Source organism: Prionailurus bengalensis, chromosome F2, assembly GCF_016509475.1.
Source record: "Prionailurus bengalensis isolate Pbe53 chromosome F2, Fcat_Pben_1.1_paternal_pri, whole genome shotgun sequence".
In the NCBI taxonomy this organism is placed as follows: Eukaryota; Metazoa; Chordata; class Mammalia; order Carnivora; family Felidae; genus Prionailurus; species Prionailurus bengalensis.
Genome location: NC_057353.1, coordinates 45,475,748 through 45,498,097, shown reverse-complemented (window position 1 = coordinate 45,498,097; position 22,350 = coordinate 45,475,748). Strand labels below are relative to the sequence as shown.

Genomic DNA, 22,350 nt, shown 5'->3' with positions numbered 1-22,350 from the left:
AAAATGTAGCAGAATAAACAACTGGAACATAAATTCACGTTAAATATGGAATCATTCTGTTGACGAAAATAAAAAACACTAGTAATAAAACAGTTGACAAACTGCATTAAGTACTTCCCAAACATCCGTTTTTGTACAGCTGAGGTAAAATTAAGTAGGAGGTGCTAACTCTTTACATTCACTGTCTTTAATCTTCAAAAGAAACCCTATAAGGGAGTGAAACTGTTTGACAAATTTTACAGACGGGAAAATGAAAAACTTGGAGTTTTAAGTGTATTTCCCAAGTCACAACAATAGTAAAAGCAAATCTGTATTTGAAAACAAGTTTGCCTGATTCCAAAGTCTAATCTCTTTCTCCTAAATGATGCTACAAATGAAACGGAAGAAATGATTTGCAAAATAATTGTCAGATGTAAGCATTAAATCTTCCAGGAAAAAATAAACTTACATGTCTACGGCTACTTGCATATCTCAAAAAGTTCCAAAAAAAAAAAAAAGGGGGGGGGACAGAAAGAGTAATTTACTGTGAAACAAAGATGTATTAAGACAGCAAGAAACATTTATTTGAATTTCTGCAATGTTAACCATTCGCATATTAAAATTTATAGTTATACTTGTTTGGCACTAATTAAGTATTTGAAAAATAAACTTTAATGGTTCTCAAGTGCAAAATAACACACCAAGATGTGCTTTTAATAATTTAATTTGTTAGGCAAGTTCACAAAGATGAATGTTAACAAAATTATTCCCATCACCTTTTTTTATATAAAACATTTCTAATGTTTTATACAACATTAGAAAAATACAAATACCCACCAATCATATTATCTACCAACAAGAAATTAATTATATATGTAATCATACAACAGAATGCTACCATGTCATATAAAATTAGGATGAAAAGTTGTATTCACTGTCATAGAAGGATGGCTTTCAAAAACATGGAAGTGAAAAAACAGGTAAAGAGAATATATCGTATGAAAATTATTCATGGAGAGTTGTGTATTTATATATCTAACCATAAAATATTACCTGAAAGGATATTTGTCAAAATATTAACATTTGCAAATGATTGCTAATACTTCTATATATTTTCCTGTTGTGTTCGATTAAGCATTTATCATAATAAAAGTGCATTTTCATTTTGGGAAAAAGAATGAATTAGCACACGGTTTTACATACTATTCATATGAACATGGTGAGTAATAATGTCTTAGAAACCTAATCAATCAGGGTGCCTGGGTTGCTCAGTTAAGCATCTGACTCTTGATTTCGGCTCAGGTCCTGATCTCACAGTATGTGAGTTTGAGCCCCACATCAGGCTCTGCAGTGATGGCGCAGAGCCTGCTTGGATTTTCTCTTTCTCTCAATATAAATAAACATTAAAAAAAACCTAATCAATCCATACAACAGTTTTTTCCAAAAACCCATTTCTTAGATTTATAACAATAAAAATGGCTAGATCTTACCCCCAAAAAAGTTACAAACACAATTACAAGTTTATTAAAAATTTATAGGTACTAGAACAACATGTGCCTTTCATGTTTCTGACCTGGTCTGGCACAGAAATGCTATTTACAGATGTAATACCTAAAAACATAATTAAGAGAGTCACAAAAAAGTCAAGTAAACCAATTATAAACTCATTTGTAATCCTAATAATTATTTACATTATATACATGTTTTGTTGCTTTGATTTTGACATGATTTATGACCATTCAGATTCATTCCTTCAAATTCAGAACAGATCTCTTCTGATCATAAACTAATACTTAAACTTTTTTAATAACACATTTCAAAACATACTTCTCTTATTACCTCTTTTCCAGTTATATTGCTCAGAAGCATTTTGTTAGTCTGTAAAGTTACTATATAACTAAATAATTATCGTATGTATTAACAATGTATTATTTTCTGATATATCTCCATAACTCTTTTCTACTGCTTAGTTATTATTGCTCCATGTTCTTCTCAGTATGGCACCAGCATAATGGCTCTAAGTTTAGGAACATCAATTGTTTGTCAATGAGAATGATATCTTATACTTTTTTTTTTTTTTTTTTTTTTTTTTTTTAGAGAGCAAGAGAGCAAGCATGAGTGGAGGAGAAGGGCAGAGAGAACAAGAACCCCAAGCAGGCTCTGTGCTCAACACGGAGCACAGTGCGGGTCTCGATCCCACAGCCCTGGGATCGTGACTGAAGCTGAAATCAAGAATTGGATGGTCAGCCAGCTGAGTCACCTAGGTGGCCCAATATCTTATACTTTTTCATCATGACAAATATTTTAACATTCGACTTAAAAATACAAACTAGTCAAACATAGTATCTTCAATATTGCCTTAGAGCCATCAACTCAGCCACATGGTGCTTTCCTCAGTTGTACTTCCGTGTGTTGGATACTATCATAACACACCAACTTTGTTAGAATAATAATTTTACTTTCATCAGTTTAAACAACACTGTAATAAATAATAACAATAAGCAAATTCCCTTGGTTTGTAACATAAGTAGTGACCTCTTTAAAGTGGAGTCTTTATATAATGGATAGTCAACACAAAGGTATTCAGTGCCTGGTATCAAATCATTTAATAAATTACGAAACACTGAACATGAGATCAAGTAATTTACACAAAGATTGGGTTCCCAAGCTAGACCTGGAATTTATGAGTAACAGCCTGAGAGTTACAGATACATTTTTTCATATAACATTCATCTTTTCTTAGCGATGCTCTATCACTCCATGATATTTCCTAATTCTCTTTGGACTTGACATCAAAATGGTAGTGGAAAGGAGATGATCAAGAAACACAATAATTATTAACAGTTTTGTTTATAAATAATTGTGATTCAAATACACAGACTGTATTTTAGGAAAAAATGTAAAAATTCTACACACAAAGGATATAATACATAAAATTTACCCCAGAACAGCAAATATGTGGAGCGTATTTTGTTACTCTTAAACACAAACACATTTTAGACTTCATTTAAAGTAAATAAACTAATCACTATTAATATATATAAATGAGTTTGTAGTTTTAGGAATCTGAGTATATGTGACAAACATATAAGCAAAGTATAATCATCTAGGTCTACGTGTTTAATTTTTAGAAATTTTAAATGCACAGTATCTAAATACGATCTTTTAAGCTACAAACTTCAGAGGCTTACTTCAGAGGCTATAGTCATTAAAAGTAATGGATAAAGTTGGTCAGTAATTAAATTGATCACATCTCCCTGAAGGCCAAAAACCTAATGGATGACAACAGAGCTCAACATTTTCCAGCTGCTAAGGAGTAAAGGCTTTCAACATTTGGATGTATGCAGGCATCTTATTTTCCCAGGATTTCAAAGTCCACATGCAGGCTGCTGTTCAGCTATAATAAATGAGTAATTCAAGTAGGGCATGACTGCTTCTTGTATTAACTTGATAAAGATGTTTCACTCCAAATGCATCAACAGTTGTGTTAAGTCATCCCTTTCACAGGCTGAGACTTACTTATGCTATGCTTTGTTAACAATGAATCCAATAATAAAAAAAAAAAAGGTTTATTAACGTCTGCATTTGTTTTTCTAAGGCTAAAAATCAAGTTGTACTTAATAATTAACTCCAAGCTAAACCACATAAAAACTAAATACAATCTAATGGTCCCAATACTTATTTTAATTTTAAAGCTTTGTCTCAGAAAACAAAAGCAGTACTAACAAGTACACCAAATATTTTTTATTTTACAATCACATTATAAAATAGAAACATTTTAAATACAATGTTTTGATTATAGTTACCTGAATATACTAAAATAATTTAGAAAGAAAATTGCTTTACCATAAATATGTACTAAACACTTTCTAACAGTAATTACACATTCTACACTTCTATAAAAATAGGGACTGGGGCGCCTGGGCGGCTCACTCAGTTAAGCGTCTGACTTCGGCTCAGGTCATGATCTCCCGGGTTGTGAGTTCGAGCCCCACGTCGGGCTTTGTGCTGACAGCTAAGAGCCTGGAGCCTGCTTCGGATTCTGTGCCCCACTCTCTCTCTGTCCCTCCTCTATTCACACACACCTTTTCTCTCAAAAATAAACAAACATTATAATTTTTTTAATTTAAAAAAAAAGAGGGACTTAAACTAATAATTACCAAACATTTAAAACAAAAGATAGGACAATTAAAATACTTGTAATGCTTAAACAATTTTCAACTCATATGCAGTCTATTATTCCAGACATAAATATCAATCCCTCTTTGAGAACCCTTTGCTAATATGATTAAATCCTTCATTCTTGATTCAAATTAATGCCTCTCCTCTATTTTCAGATAGTACTTTTCACCCAATCAGTTGCAGCATTAGTTGAGCTTGTTTTTAGAATTAGCTGTATGTGTATACAACTTAATAGAGCTCTACTGAATACCTTTTTTTTTTAATGTTTATTTCTGAAAGAGAGAGAGTGCGCACACAAGTGGGGGAGGAGCAGAGAGGGAGACACAGAATTCAAAGCAGTCTCCATGATCTGAGCTCTCAGCACAGAGCCCAACAAGGGGCTCAAATCCACAAACTAAGAGATCATAACCTGAGCCAAACTCAGATACTTAACCAACTGAGGGACCCAGGTGCCCCAGTGAATACCTTTTTTATCAGTCTCTAACACTGTCGTGCATGCAGCTAGTAGCCATAAACTGAATAATCAATGATTTAGGGTCGGTCCGATTTTCTCCATAGTCTTTGCTCTTTCATATAATGGTTAAGAGTATGATTTTTAGAGTCAAACTGCTTAGGGCTCTACTTAAAATGCTTGGAATAATACCTAGCACATAGGAAAAACTAGCAAAATATTTATATTATACCAATTGCCTCTATCACCCTAAATAAAACCTGCTTTTTGTTCCTTCACTCCTCATCTCAGTGAAAGGTGCCCTACTGAGTACCCAGCTCTCTAAAGTAGAACACTGGGTGATTGCCTACTGTGTGCCCTTTCCCTTAGCCTTCATCTTCAATTAACTATCAACTCCTACTGATTCCAACACATTAAAATCTCAAAAATGTAACTCTCTTCATTGACATTATCCTTTTCTTCATTCCCACATTCTCCTACTTGATCTCCCTGCCTCCTGGCTTTTACCCTCACCCAGCCTGCTCCCTAAGTTGGTTTCTAAAGCATAAATATGACTTTAAAAAGTTGCAATTGCTCCCTTTAGCCTTCAGTCCAAAACCTTTAAAATGGTTTTCAAGGCCTTTCATAACCTAATCGGGCATTAACTCTTATCATCCTCCTGTTCCATTCTAAGCTGCCATTCCAGGGAACTTAGTTGCATTTTCCTGAAACCTAATGCATTATTTCTCCTCTAGCTCATAATTAACTTCTCATCTTGGACATGACTGATTCCAGGAAATTTTTCCCAAGTCTAAGTAAAGACTTCCTTCAATGTGAATTCACACTACTTTGCTTTATAACAATGTTTAAACTATCTTTTAATTATACGCTTTATCTATAAATCTCCCTCAATGAACTATAAGTTCATTAGTCTTTTTCATCTTCATATCCTAAGGTTCCAGTACAAAGTAAATACATGCAGAATGAGTGAAGATAACTAGTTACCTGAAAAGGGCCATTTAAATGAATATACATAATAAAAAGAACATAGGACAAGAAGACAGTCTGTCTGATCTCTTCCACTCACTACCTATTTGACCCTGGTGATATCTGACCACCTGAAAAATGTTTGCTTTATTCTTTTCTATGGACTAGAAATGACCTTCAAAGTTCCTCTCCCTTAAAATATATGCATTTACACAGGATTAGTAATTAAAATCTTATTTTAAAGTTAACTGGCAATTAATGATTTAATAATATCAAACTGAATTAAGAAAAAAAACCTCCTACCCAGTAAACTCTAGTTTAACGTTGTCTATTTTTCCTTCCTTCTCCATCCAGTGGCTGCCTATCACCCTGTCAGTTTTAGGCCCATCACTACCTTTCCTCCCCCAAAGAGTATTATTCACCAAGCTGTGCCTGCCTTTCATCAATTATAACTTATTATCTCATAAAATTTCATGCTCACATATTGGAGTGATGAGGGAGCAAAAGGCAAGCTGAGGGCAAAGCACAAGGGAGTATACCCCACTCCCCCCCAGGTGGGATAGGTGTGATATTCCTCAGGCATTCCTGGCTACTCAAGGACACAAGAAAGGACAGAAAACAAATGGTTAAACTGATAAAGTCTCCATCAGTTTACAAATATCTTAGTAAATTATAAGAAAAAGGCAATCTTCTCAATAGCCTAATCTCCAGAAACCAATAGACAGACTCAGTTTCCTGGAACCCCAGTATCACCCTCCCCTCCATGTGATGTCGGGAACAAAGGCAAGAAGGAAATGACAGGTAAAATTGTATGGAAACCAATTTGACAATAAATTGCATAAATAAATAAATAAATTTCATAAATAAATAAATAAATAAATAAATAAATAAATAAATAAATAAAAATTTCCTTATAGCCTGCAGCCCTCTGACCAGTACTTGAGGGTTAAACATTTCTCTAGGAACCCCCTATAACTTAATGTTAACGTTGTGACAGAGGGAAAAACAACTTAGCTTGACAAGAGCTAGGCCTTCAGTAATCTTTGAGTCTTCAGCAAGAAGTTTGGAAACTTCCCTTTTGACTTTATCTCCCCCAAGTCCATGGTATCTAACCAGTTACCCTTCACAACCCCAGAGCAGCTGTTCCTGCCCACAGATCCCATACCTGTACTTTAATAAAATCACCTTTTTGCACCAAAGACATCTTCAAGAATTCTTTCTTAGCCATCAGCTCCAAACTCAAACCCCACCATCACCCCAAAATCTCATCAGGAGCATACTGAAATTCCTGACTTTTCTTTTTCCTGTCACTTCCTATCCAGACTCTCCAAGAAAATGTTCTACTCGCTACTGGAGTCCAGAATTAATCCTAATCAAAAATAATAATCATAAGTAACATGTTAAGTGGGAAAAAAAAGAACAAGAAAACTACAGTTAACCCCTGAACAACAGGTTTGTACTACGCAAATCTATTTATATGTATTTTTTTTGACAAATACAACCCATAAAAGAATTTTCTTCTCCTTTTGATCTTAGTAACATTTTCTTTTCTCTAGCCTACTTTATTATAAAAAGTTAATATATGTAACACACAAAATGTATGTTAACCAACTCTCTGTTATCAGTAAGGTTTCCAGTGAAAAGCAGGCTATTATTAGTAGCTAAGTTTTGGGGGAGTCAAAAGTTATACATGGATTTTCAACTATGTGGGGAATCAGTGCCCCTAACCCCTGTATTATTCAAGGGTCAGCTATACTTGGAAATGAGGGTAAAAACAATAAAAAAACAACACTGCTATCAACTTCTGATGTCACAGAAATGTCAGTAAATATCTTTAAATGTCTCTCTAAAAGCACCTTTTTACTGGGTGCTTGGGTGGCTCAGTCGGTTAAATGTCCAAGTCTTGATTTTGGCTCAGGTAACAATTTCAGGGTTTGTGAGTTCAAGGCCTACATGCAGTTCCGTGCTGACAGTGCAGAGCCTGCTTAGGATTTTCTCTCTCACCCTCTTTCTCTGCCCCTCCCCTCCTTGCTCTCTCTCAAAATAAATAAACTTTCAAAAAATTTTTTAATAAAAATATCTTTTTACAATTCCATTCTCCTAAGTCAACTTTTACCTTAAATAATTTTAAGTTTACTGATTTATTTTTTCAATAAAGTACTATCTAAAGTACTGACTACTAGTTATCATTAAAAGTTTAGAATATCTCAACTTCATTGTTGAGTTTAACAACAACAACCAAAAAATTCGGGGTGCCTGGGTGGTTCAGTCAGTTAAGTGTCCATCTCTTGATTTCTGCTCAGGTCATGATCTCACAGTCTGTGAGCTGGAGCCCCTTGTCAGGCTCTGCTCAGGATTCTCTCTCTCCCTGACTCTCTGCCCTGCCACTGTTTGTACTCTATGTCTCTCAAAATAAATAAGGAAACATTAAAAAAAAAAAATCTGAGTTGGCTTTGGATTTTAACCATGACAATTCTTTGTTCTTACATAAAAATGCATTCAAATATTTTAAGGAGGTAACTTTCAAGTAAATACTTAAATCAAAACTCACTGAACGTTTGGTTTTGTACTATCCCAGAGAGTTGAGTAATGATAAAATTTCAACTATATTTAAAGAAAAAATATATTTTAATTATAAATAGAAAACAAATTATAGGAAAAATTAAGTGATTTTAAACATTTTAGTCACTAGACTAAAACTATTTAAGGAGAAATGCAAATTATACTGTCTTGAAATCTGGTATTTTATTCAGATATACACTAAAACCCTCAAGGCCTTTTTTTAAATTTATGTATTTATTTATGAGAGAGAGAGAGAGAGAGAGAGAGGCAGGGAGAGAGAGAGAGAGAGAGAGAGAGAGAGAGAGAGAGAGAGAGAATGAATGAGCGGGGGAAAGGGCAGAGAGAGAGAGGGAGACACAGAATTCAAAGCAGGCTCCAGGCTCTGAGCTGTCAGCACAGAGCCTGACATAGGACTCGAACTTACCAAGGGTGAGATCATGACCTGAGCTGAAGTCAGATGCTTAAGCGACTGAGCCACCCAGGAGCCCCCACAAAACCTAAAACTAAACCGTAGGGGCGCCTGGGTGGCTCAGCCAGTTGAGCGTCCAACTTCAACTCAGGTCATGATCTCGCAGTCCGTGAGTTCGAGCCCTGCGTTGGGCCCTGTGCTGACAGCTGGGAGCCTGGAGCCTGCTTCGGATTCTGTGTCTCCCTCTCTCTCTTCCCCTCCCCCGCTCATGTTCTGTCTCTCTCACTCTCAAAAATGGTTAAAAAAGAAAAAAAAATTAACTGTATATGCTGTGGATTTCAGGGCACATAGGTGCTTTCAAATTTAAACTTTATTTAAATATTAAAGTTTATATATAAAAATTAATGTGCAAGAATGCATACTTTAAGCAAAACAATAATAATGAACAACTCAGTTGTAAATAAGTGCTTTGGAAAATAAGTATTTTAAAATATTTATGTTTGCAAAAATACATCAACTATCATAGAAGAATACAAATATGAATGAGAAAGGACTCAGAATCACATCAAGCAGCAAGCATTGACAGTCACAAAATTTAGCAATTTTTCTATGAACATAATACATGAGTGTGTGTGTATATATGTGTATCGGGGGGAATATTTAAAACTAAATTTATCATATGTAGGTTTATATTTCTATAAGCTTTTAATTGTGAATACTTTCTGATATATGTATTTTCTATTGGCTGATTTAAAAAATGTTCTATGGATATACTCTATTTTATCATTTGCCACATCATTGACCACAAAGATGACCTATGATTATTATAAATAAGCTGACATGAATACCCTTAAGTTTTAAATACAATTCTTTAAATGGATTTTGGATTAGTCCCTTATAGTCTGGAAATGGATTATGAGAAATGACCACTCTTAAGTTCCTTAATAAATTTTTTTAAATTGATTTCCAGAGAATCTGTACCAATTCACAGTCCTTCCAGACCTTTATGAAAGTATTCATCTCATCAATTATTCAGTTTTCAGTTTTACAATTTATCAAATACCAATTTCACAGGTTAAATAGTGTTCCTTTTTAAATATCTATTTCTTTAGTTATTAGTTTCAAGGTTTTCATGTGTTTATCATTTGTGTCTTACTCTTGTCTCCTTTGGACATTTTGCTGTGGTGAATTTCTATTTTTGTTTTTGTTATTTATCTGTAATTGAGCTCTGCACAACTTTGTGTAGTATACGCTTACAAATACTTTCACGTTATTTCAGAATTCTATTTGGTCAGTGGAAAAAAATCACAAAAGACATAATTTTTACATTTGAAGAGGCCCCTTCTAGCTTCGATAACACTACATAGAACACTTAATTCTCATAAGCAAAATGCAATATAACAAATTAGCAAATAAAATTTAAATGTTATAATCGAGAATGTTACCTCTGTGAAGTTAGGGAACTCCTCCTTCTTATACACACATACACACACACACACACACACACACACACACACACGCCCCTATACCTAAAGCAGTACCTGACACAGAGTACATATTCAAATATTTTCTGTATGAATACTTTCCACGGAGAAGCTTTTTAATAAATTAGAACACATTATTTACTTAAAAATCAGTTTAGAACATTTTATTTACTTAAAAACGAAACGCCTTTTTTTCTAGAAAGTTGTAGGTATTGACAAAGCACCTGGCTGAAGAGACCTTTATACGACAAGATTTCAAAAGTTCACTCAAGTATAGTCTACAGAATTAGCCCACAATTATTCAACAATCACTACTTTTGAACATGAGGAAACTGTTACTTCATCACTGCCCTCTGCCGGTGGCATTATTTCCCTTTAATTTTCCCTCCATGTATTGAATCTCTGCCTCACAAAATTACTTTTGACCTGCCTCTATATTTAAACCACCCACAGCTAAAAATAGCCTAGCCATCTGGAATTTAGTAAGGCTTGTAGGAAAAAACTTGTGCTTCAATGAAAAGCTTTGCATTGTTTTGAGTACACTCCTCCAGGTTATCTGAGTCTGATTCTATGGAGACTCTGCACATTTCAGTGCCTTTGAGCTTTCTTACAAATCTGTACCTTATACATAACTGGTAACAACGCAAAATAATTATTGACTATAGATGTAAATAAATTCTGTCAGGTAGAAGTTCAATAGACCGCCCTTCCCCACTATGGAAGAAGCTGGTTTTGTGTCCATTTCCAAATTTATTGCAGCATTACTGATCTATAAATGTCTGGGTTTTTTTTTTAATTCTCCTTGATCTGGTTGTAACATGTACCTGGTTCTTTCATTGATAATGATGCTAGTAATCTTTAACATTTGTCTATTTCGTATCTATACAAGGGTCATGACTGTACTTTCTTTTCCCCATTATTCTTTAACAGGCTGAAGCTAGACTATATCCACCCCAACCCCCGCCACCACCATCCAAGACCAATTTAGCAATAAAATGATGTGGGCCTGTAGATAATAAGGCTATCCCCAAATGGCAAAAAATCATTGCCTTTGAACCATCCTGTATGTACCAAATACGTATCATGTACTTGTCATGATCACTGCCCTTAGGAATGCCAAGTTTCTCATGAGGAAGGAATCCTATAAATAGTTAGGACTGTTTGTCATGTGATATGTATGCTCCAAGTGCTACTTAGAAGGGAGTTCTTGATTGGGAAGAGAGAAAGTAAAGGAGAAGAATAAAGGCTAATGTCAGAGGAAGGTGAAAAAAAAAAAAGACTCCCAAAAAAGTGCTTAAACTCTCATACATTAATGGATAGCTGACTTTCATCATTTATTCACAAAACAAAGCAATGGCATAAGGATGATTCCTGTGTATACTGTATTGACTAGAGGAAATGCAAAAGCTATCTGTAGAATCAATCTTGTTCTAGAAGGGGTGAGACAAACAGGGAAGAGTCAGGTAGTAAACACTGGTGTGAATTTCACTTCTAAGTGTTTCATAAGTCAATTCCTACTGGTTTACTAAGGCTTCTATTCTTTTTTGGCCAACATGGCAGCTACCATACAGCCAACTTTAAATCTGGATAGGAAATGCAAAAACAAAAATTCACTTTGAAAACATATCATATTCTAAAATATAAACTAAAATGATAATGTTATCTTTTTGATTCATATAAAAATATACAAAACAGGGGCGGTGCCTGGGTGGCTCAGTAGGCTGAGCATCTGACTCTTGATTTCAGCTCAGGTCATGATCTCATAGTTTGTGGGACTGAGTGCAGGCTCAGGGCTGAACTGGAAGCCTACTTGGGATTCTCTCCCTCTCTCTCTCTGCCCTTCCCTGCTCGCACTTTTTCACTCTCTCAAAATAAATGAACTTTAAAATATATATATAAACAAAACGTTACACATTTAAACTTTTTTAATGTTTATTTAATTTTGAGAAAGAGAGAGAGAGTGCGCACACAGAGGAGGGGCAGAGAGAGAGGGAGACATAGAATCTGAAGCAGGCTCCAGGATCTGAGCTGTCAGCACAGAGCATGACGCGAGGCTCGAACTCACAAGCTGCGAGTCATGACCTGAGCTAAGTCAGATGCTTAACGAACTGAACCACCCAGGCACCCCCCAAAACATTACACATTTAATGGTGATATTTGCTTGAAGTCCATTCAATCTGAAACACCTCTTGTACAGAAATTTACTATGAAGCTACTACTTCTTTACTTTGCCACTTTTTTTACTATAGAGGCAGTAAAAAATGCAAAATTTTGACCTTGTGCTGTAAATGAAGGAAACAACTGGTCACTAACAGTCTTAAGAGGTATCTCCCATTGGCTTGCCTCCAGAATCTGGGACCTTTCAAAGAAACAAAGTAATTTCCTGCTGCTATTGAGCGTGTTCCTGTCTCCTAGCATCATGGCATCCAGGAAATATTTCAATCAGGGAGAAGGTTAGATTCTGAGGCACAATAAAGGATTCACTCCCAGCTTCAGAATTGCACACACACAGGTTTACAGCAAAGAAAATTTTTAAATGAATAGTCATCAGTTGGATGTAGACAACAAGGTGGGAAAGAAGACCCAAGAGAAAAAAACCTTAAGTTTTGAAGGAAAACATGATTAAAACAGGGTACTTTCTAGACACAGTAATACTATGAAATATGTATCAGCTCTAATATATATATGTTTTAAATATATTTGGAAATTCCCTTGATTACTATCGGAGACAGAAATTTACATTTCTTCTACCTGAAAACATTGTGTTGTGCTATTACAAGATATCACTTAAACTTTTCAAAAATAATTATGGTCAAAACGCATTTGGCAAATACTTTACCAAATCTTTCATTGTGTGTGTGTACATGTATGTCTACATGGAAAAAAAAAACCTCAGTAATTAGTAGGATAAAAAAATTCTCTACGACACAAATGCAACATTCTCAAAAGGCTGTGTCCTGGTAACTATCATAATCCTTTACAAAATGTTTATATTACGATTAAAAATCACTTTGCTCCTATATTCCCACAACTAGTTCGTATGGTAAAGAGATCAGTAAACTTACTTTTATGCGTAACATCTTTAACATTTGCTCCCCTTTCTGTGCTTGTGATTAAATGTAACATTTTGAAATCCCAAAGTTCTGAGAAAAACATAAATCCTTGTCTCACAGCTGCTGTTTGACTCTGGAAACACATGCATTTTCTTTTCAAGCATCTACCATCAAAACTCCCAAAGGGCTTGGACTGGAGAACACCTGCATCTCTTCATTTAGTTCCAATAACAGGGCCTAAACTCCAAAATTACAAAAATAGACGTTCTGTTCAGCTGTAGTTACATTTTGCCCCTAATTCCCGTGAACAAAAATGCTAGGAGCATGAAATCATTCAGGCAAGCTCTGTCATCAAGAGGATAAGATTTTTTGCACCAGAAGCCCAGTGGGAACATGATAGAAAACTGGCAACAATTACAGATAAAGTACATAGTAAAGTCCTTGGGGAGGAGAGAGGAAATGTAATAAGATAGATGGGTATAATTTTTACACATTTATGCCCAAACCACAAATGTGAATTGTCTTTAATTGCTACAATATATAAGCATTCTTACTCATGTGTCCTGTCAAAAATACTAAAAACATAACTTCAAGGCAATTCACTTAATTCTATATTATAAGGAGAATTTTTTGGAACAAAAAAACATTCCCCATAAATTAAATTTTACAATCTAAAGTACTGCCTCCATTTTAGAAACTCCTTAGCAATTCACATTCTAACCAACTAACTTGAATGGTGAAATAAGATTGTGTGTGTTTGCTGGTATGTTTTAATCAAGAAAGGAAACGACCCACCAATTTAACTGAATTTCCAGAGACAATAATTGTAATTGTGACTTTCTTTTCCAATAACAGTGATCAAAAGTTGCTTACATTTGATGGGTAAAATACAACTTTTAATACAGGACAACCTAGCAAAGTTGAAAACTTTGTGTTTATTTCTCAAACTGATTACACTGGGGAATAGGAACATTGGCTTAAACTATTATATTTAAATGACATTTTAGGACGAACACTTGTTTTTCATTATTTTAAAATAACATCATAATCACGTAATTCTAGTTTTCTAATCTTAGGAAGAAACGGTTTTTGGGTTTTTTTTGCATTTTATATATAAAAGCAAAAACAGCATGTTCATCCTACTTGTACAAATAACTACAGTCAACCAGATACTGTCAAAGGTATCTTCTTTACTAACGGTGGGGCAAAATCAATTATATGAAATTTCACAGAAAAAAAGTGTGAAGTTCTTCATGTAAATTCATAAACTAATATAGATACATGAAATATGAAAAACTGTCTTAAAAGTAGTTTGTGTGAAGAATAATTCTTGTTTCCAGTGGCACATAAACTCAAAACAAATAGTAACTAAATAGAAGTTCACTACACCAATCTGGGAATATACTCTTCACTTTGTGCTATGTGGAGGATTGTGTTAAATTTTAAGAGAGACATTTTCAAACAAGTAGTGGAAGTAATCAGTGTGGCAATGAATCTCAACACAAATCATATGGGAAATGACTAAAATAAATTTATTATGTTTAGCCTGGACTGTTAAGTTTGAAAAAAAAAAGCTTTTATGGAACATCTACCATATGCAGGAGGAAAAAGAAGGAACAACTGAACTAGTGCTGAAATTTACAGCATTAAGAGGGAAAATAGTACCATTAATTGAAATAGTGAATAATGGAGTATGAAATGGGGTGGAGGGATTACATTGAGTTTAGTTTTAAATGTGTTAGGCACCATTAAAATATCCACAGGGAAATGGTCAAGAAATTGTTGAAATTTGGAGTCTGGATCTCAAAAGAAAAGATATAACATATGGTTGGTTGCTAAAAACAGTAGTGTTGATTACAACATACAAGTTTAAAGGAGAGGACCAGTAACAAAATCTCAGGAATGACTAAGGTATTAAGGAAAGAAACATACAGTAGTCTTCCCTTATCCATAGGTTCACTTTCCATAGTTTCAGTCACCCACGATCAACCACAGTCCAGAAGTAGATGATGCTCCTTCTGATATCCTCACAATGCCAACAGTAGCCTGATATCACAATGCCTGTATCATTCACCTCACTTTGTTTCATCCCATAGGCATTTTATCATCTTATATCGTAAGGATGAGTACAGTACAATAAGATTTTCTGAGAATGAGACCATGTTCGTAAAATTTGTATTACAGTATATTGCATAATTGCTCTATTTTATTATTACTGTTGTTAATCTATTATGCCTAATTCATGACTTAAACTTTATCATATACCTATGTATAGGTAAACACATAGTATATATAGGATTCAGTATTATCTGCAGTTTCAGGCATCCACGGACGGTCTTGGAACATATCCTCAGCAGATGAGGAGGGCTACCATAATTGAAGAGAGACACGAAGATGGTTCAACAAGGAGAAACAAGAAACCACACTGCTCTGGTGTCAAGAATTGTGAGCCTAAGATTTTACCCTACCACAGTTATGAATGATGCAGAAGACAAGAGACTCCTGCGTCAAGATAAAGGATTTTATTATTCATGGCACAGCAAGCAGCACAACTTTCAACACATTTGCATCAGTTCCCTCTGCCAAGTTTCACAGAGATGACACCAAAGATGTATCCAGACTGAAGTCTGCGCATGCAGAGCGATGCAGGATAAGAGATGAGCCGTGAGTTGAAGAACCAAATCTTTTATAACGCACAGTTAACATACCCTCCCCACTGGCTGCAGAGGGACACTAAATCTATCTTTCCAAGGCTGTTGACTACACAAACATCCTTGAATAGACAGTCCAGAACAAAGGGCAATCAGTGCCACCATTCACAAGATATGCAAAAATCCAAAAGACCTACAGAGACTCATCTCCTAACACCTGGAGGCCAAGAAAGACTAAGGTTTCAACAGAAACGGTAGGGTCATAGGGTTAGTTCCAACAACTAAAGAGGATGAATACTTAGAGTGAGACATAAAGTAAAGAAAAATATGTTTTGTCAGGTATATTTAAGGCTGGTATATTATTTCATGTCATAACACTAAAACTAGACCAAGAAATAGAAGGTACAGTTCAACAGAGGATCTAATAATAATTAGAGCTGCCTAACAAAGAAAGATCTGGTAGATATTCTCTCCAGTGACAGATATGTACATAAGCAGAAGAAAAAGGAGGGAGAAACATAGGGAGAGAAAGAGGAAGGCTGTTAATATTTATTAACGGATTAACTACTTATCAAATACACTCATACACTTGACCATCTGTAATAAATGTTCATTTCTTCATTCATTCACCAAATGACTTCTCAAAGCATTCCCTATGTCAGGCAATGTTAACTCCTAGAGACAAAATGATAAGCAACTAGTAACTCTGTCCTCATGTAACTCACTGTCAAGTGGTCAAGAAAGATAGCATTCAAACCACCCAACTATGTAAATATATACTGTCATTAAGTGTTATGAAAGAGAAGTACAGTGGACTATAAAAATGAATGTAAGAGAGCTACTTAATTGAATTGGGTGGTGGGGAATGGGGAAAAGGAGTATCAGGGGAGACTTCTTGCAGAAGTAGTAGTTGAGCTATGATCTTAAGACTGAGCTAGAATTAAACAGGTATAAGGTTAAAAGGGTAAGGGTAATTGTGAGGATCCCAAATAAGAAAGACAGCAATATCCAAAAGCACAGTCATTAGTGAGACACTCAAAGAAGGCCAAAAGACCTAGAGCACAGAGAGAGAGGGAACCACATACAAGTCCTAACATTGACTTAGAAATTGAAATGCAAGACCTCTAAGATCCTTTGATTCTAAATTCATAGAGTACTTTGTAATCATTTTATGTTCTTAAATAGCAGACACCTCAAAACTTATTCTGACATTAATACCAAGATTAACAAGGACTCAAAACTTTTCAAGAAGCAGAACTGCAGGGCACCTGGGTGGCTCAGTCAGTTGGTTAAGCATCCAACTTAGGCTCAGGTCATGATCTCATGGTTCCTGAGTTTGAGCCCCACATGGGGCTCTGTGCTGACAGCTCAGAACCGGGAGCCTGCTTCAGATCCTGTGTCTCCCTCTCTCTCTGCCCCTCCCCTGCTCACGCTGACAGCTCAGAACCTGGAGCCTGCTTCAGATCCTGTGTCTCCCTCTCTCTCTGCCCCTCCCCTGCTCACCCTCTCTCTCCCTCTCTCAAAAATAAACATTAAAAAATTAAAAAAAAAAAAAACAGAACCTGCTATAAACCACAGGCAAAATACAGCATATGAAGAAGAGCCAGTCTATATTTAAAAGACAGGGGGAAAATGTTTAGAACCCATCTTCTTAAGATATTTTACATACATCAATATGGTCACCAAGTGTTTCTACCTCTGAAGGAGCCACAGAGCATCTTATTCCTCTACTTGATTCCTAGTATCTATACAAATATAAGAAAATGGAGTGTCATTAACCAGTTCCTGTGAATACTGACAATACAGAATGTGGGCTGACACAATGGACTCCCTCAAAAGCCTTCACTTATTTCACTGCAGTCAGTCAAGTAGAGACAGCAATGGGGGTGAGGGGGTATATGCAAAGGGAGTTGCTGAGGCTTCAAAGACAAAGAAATGCTGTGGCATCATTAAAGTATGCCTCTTTTGACAGCGTTTACTTAGTATGAAATACGGAAGGAGCTCCTCAAAGTGAAGGACTTTTAAGGGCTAAGGTCTGCAGTGTTTAGTAATTTGGACCCTAAGGTTAAAAGACAAAATGATAAACAGCTTAGGACAGCGGGAAATGTTAAGTAGTTAGAAGCCCCAGATAAAGTTCACAGTCTGACCTGTTAAGCACTTGGACAACTTCTAGGTCTCTACATGCTTTCTTAAGAAACAAATAACATTTGCTTTGCTGAAAACAAACCTGTTTTATAAACAAATAAAAAAATATATATGAAAGTTATTTTTAAATTGTAAAGTAACTATTTTTATAATGAGTTTTACTAATACCATTAGATTTCTTTCAGTCATATTAATACCTAATTCCCATTTCTAAAAAGCTGTCCATTCCCTCAGATTCTGAAATCTAAGTCAAAACACTCTCTCTCTCTAGGTGCCTGGCTGGCTCAGTCAGAAAAGCAATAGCGTTGATCTTGGGGTTGTAGGTCTGAGCCCCACATTGGGTGTAGACATCACTAAAAAGAATTCTGCCTCTTTATCCTAACCAACCTTCTCTCAAAACTTACTTTCCAAATTTTTTTAGCGTTTTTTAAAATGTTTATTTGAGACAGAGAGAGAGAGAGAGAGAGAGAGAGACAGAGAGAGAGAGAGAGAGAGAACGCGCACATGGGTGGGGGAGAGAGAGGGGGGACAGAGGATCTGAAGTGCGAAGAGGGCTCTACTGACAGCTGAGGGCCCAATGTGGGGCTCGAACTCATGAACTGTGAGATCATGACCTAAGCCGAAGTTGGAAGCTCAACATACTGACTTTTATAATATATCCCAAACATTTGCTGGCCCCTAGTTTTAATCCCCACCTTCAATTCGGGAGCATATGCTAAGGGCAGTTGTCTTCCACACATGATGCTCAAAAGCCACTTAGAATGATCACCAGACACCACCAGAATACACATTTTGTCTCCCATCACCTGGCTGATACTTATGACTCCATTTTCAAATATTTTTCACTCAAATTCTATAAACCTATGGGAAACGTTCATTAACAACCTCACCTGGAAATCTGTGAAACAGCAAGGATTACTGTGCTTCCCTCTAATTATTCAACTAGAAGTATTTAACTACCCAGAATCTTTTTTTAACTACCTAGAATCTTTTTTTAAGAAACACTTTTTTAAGAAACACTGTTTTTTTAAGAAACTTTTATAATGAGTTTTACTAACACCATAAGATTTCTTTCAGTCCTTTTTTACTTAATTATGGTATTAATTAATATTAATACCTAATTCTGACTCTGTGTCATTCCCCTTAGGTGCTCCGACCTCAAAAACTAAAAGGTAAATGTAATCATCACTTACTTGTTCATTCATTCATTCATTCATTCATTAAATATCTGTTGACAGCCAACTATATGCAACATATTGTTCTAGCCACTAGGAATACAGTAGTAATCAAAACAGACAAAAACTCATACCTAAATAAAGCATAAATTCTAAGAGCAGGAAAAAAATCAACAAGAAAAATCAGCAACATATATATTATGGTAAACTATGAAAAGTACTAAGAAAAAGTGAAGAGTAGAAAAATAAGATGTGTGTGTGCCAGTGTGTACCTGCACCTGTGTTTTTAAGAGAGACAAAATTTGCATACAAGGGCCATGAAAGTACTTGCTAAAAGGGTGATACCTAAGTAAATAAATTTTAAATGAAGAAATAATTTATTAACAATCCTTCAAGACTTTACTGAAGATTTGTCTACTCCTGAGTTATACATACACAGACACATCTCCATCTCCAATTTAAATCTTGTTACAGGAACAAAAGATTAATCAATACTATTTTAAAACTAGCTTTAAAAAATAAGTCTTCTCATTACCATATCATAAATACCATTAATGTGGGTGGCAGTTCCAAGATGGATGACAAATTTAAATTAAAAATACCCTAATTTAACTATGTAAATAGTTTAAGTAAAAACACATTACACTTTAGGATTAAAACATACCCAAAAAAGTAATTTCAAAGCATCAAATACATAACCACATTAAAATTTTACACACAAAGCCAAAACATATCACTAAACATAACACTAATGTCGAAGATTAGGCAAAACTTCTTACAGCAAGAAAAAACATAAAACTTTACCCTAAAATATCAGAGGTATAATTTTTTAAATCATAGTTTACTATTAGGTCTAAATAAAAGGTTAGAAATGCAAATACATTTTTGTGACCCTAGAAATGTGTTTAAATTACAAAAAAAATAATATAAATATTGTCATTAGAAAGATCAGATTGTAAGCTTAACTGATCAATTCTGTGTATATGGCAAAACAAAAAACAAGAGGGTCCTCTCCAACTTAAGAATATGTGGTAGATTTAAATAAGCTTAGCCCCTTCTTAGACATCAAAATTCTAACTGAAAGGTCCAGTCATTTTAATAACATTTTAATAATGTAATGATTTGAGAACAAAATCTATCAAAAACTACTATATGGGTAATTATTCTAAAAAGTTCACCAAGCAGCATATTCAAGGAACATGATTAAATAGGCATTTTAAAAAGCATAATGTTTATTTAACCACCAATCCCTTTTCCCTAAAACAGAAGTAAATGACATAGGCTAAATTTGGCCCACCCCTTGTTTGTGTGAATAAAGTTTTATTGAAATACATTCCTATCCACTCATTTACATTTTGTGTACAGCTATTATTATGCTATAACAACAGAAGTCAATAGCCAAAACAGTGACAATATAGCCCACAAAGCCTAAAATATTATTTGGCTCTTTATTAAAATGTTTATCAGTCCCTGCCTTAAAAGATAGGTCAAATCTTTTATCCATATGCACAGTCTTAGTTGGGGTTGGGCCTCATCCTCACATTTTTCCTTTGGGTTCCATACCAACTTTCACCAGGCTGAAACTTCTTTTTGAGGACTACTGTCTTTAGAAGTATGAGGACAGAGGATTCTCTGACTCACTGTTGAATACTAATTTGCAGTTTCTAATGTGCATGCCACTCAGCTGGAAATGCTACTGTAAATTCATCTTTCAAATATTTTTCATGTCCTTGTGCACTGCTTCTAATATTTGCCTCCATATACTCTGTCTAGTTAGTTAATTACAAATCTTTTCATAGTTTCTCCTTTCAACTCAGGGCAGCAATGCTTAACATTTTCTGTAAGTTGTAATACTTGTTAAATATTAAGACAGTTCTACTCTTTGGCAGCTATTTGAAACCACTTCCTCACTAGCGATTTAATTTTTAATTGGCACCCCTTACCCTTTTTAAGAAATCTGTATATAGCAATTTTATTTCTAAACTTTTTGACCACTTTGGCTTTACTAACCACATACTGACTAACCGAATTCGTGGCTGATAATGGCCTCTACTTATCTTTTTTTAATCCTAGTCTTCATTGATCCTTCTGGTATCTCCTCTCAATAGAAGAGGCTTTGCTATATTCTGGGGTTGAATAAAATAAAATCAATTCTAGGCAAAATGTTACAGGAAAAAAATATAACTCTAAGAAATAGTATATTGACCTCAGATTTTTTTTCTTGATTCCACTATCAACATCTCTTTCTTTCTGCAAAACTAGAGATAAGGCCCAAACCCCCAATTTTAATATGGCAAATGATGGGTCACAAAGTGATACTACCTCAAGGAAAAATATTTTCTTTCCAGTGTTTTAAATTTTTTACTCTTTTCTACCTATTACATGATATGGTATGTTTTGAAACTCAGTTGGATTTAATAGATATGAATCCAAGATTGTTACAACCTACAAATGAAATTATTTCTCATATAAAATAAAATCATTATTGTTTACAAACACATCATTTATCAAAAATGATACAAAAACACTTAAGTTTCAAAGAGCACAATCGCAAAGAGTACCCCAATGAACACAAATTGGTTAAAAGAAAAGTCCTTTTTAAAAGCCTTACTGGAAAAGGAAATGCAAAATAAGTAAATAATGATAAATTTGTACTCACCAGAATTATGGCAGTAGTCCATATACTGTGGAACTTGGACTGTGAAGGCTATCAAATCTGGAGCTAAGAGAGATTCTGGCTTTCTACTCTCATTGAGCCATTTGCTACTATGAAGGTCTTTAGTGTCAGACGGACCCTGAAGCAATGGAATCAACTTCTCTTTTCCACTGTCACCTGAGTAGAAACATTAATGAAAAAATTCTTATATAAAAATATAGGAGTAGGGGTACCTGGGTAGCTCAGTCAATTAAGCATCCAACTCTTGATTTTGGCTCAGGTCATGATCTCAGGGTTCCTGAGTCCAAGCCCCACATCGGGCTCTGACAGCACAGAACCTGCTGGGGATTCTCTCCCGCTCCCTTTGCCCCTCTCACGCTCACGCGCACACTCTCATGTTCTCTCTCTCTCTCTCTCAAATAAACTTTAAAAAATATAAATAGGAGTAGCTTGAGGATGCTTGATCTTAAAATATACTATCATAATATAACATTTCAGTTATATTTGGTCATTTTATCTATACATTTATGTTCTAAAAAGTAGGACTAAAAGCACTTTTAATTCTACACCAAGAAAGTCTTAATATTTAGCTAATGAATGTAGAACATTTTGGATAAGACTACAGAAGGAAACAATT

General features: G+C 34.9%; 1 protein-coding gene across 1 annotated transcript in view; it reads right to left on the bottom strand.

Annotated features, from left to right (window-relative positions):
• VPS13B (vacuolar protein sorting 13 homolog B) overlaps positions 1–22,350 on the bottom strand; it is an 828,197-nt gene that overhangs the window by 549,316 nt on the left and 256,531 nt on the right. The window contains 1 exon segment of the mRNA XM_043601463.1: positions 21,717–21,890. Within this exon segment, the coding sequence (XP_043457398.1) occupies positions 21,717–21,890 (174 nt within the window).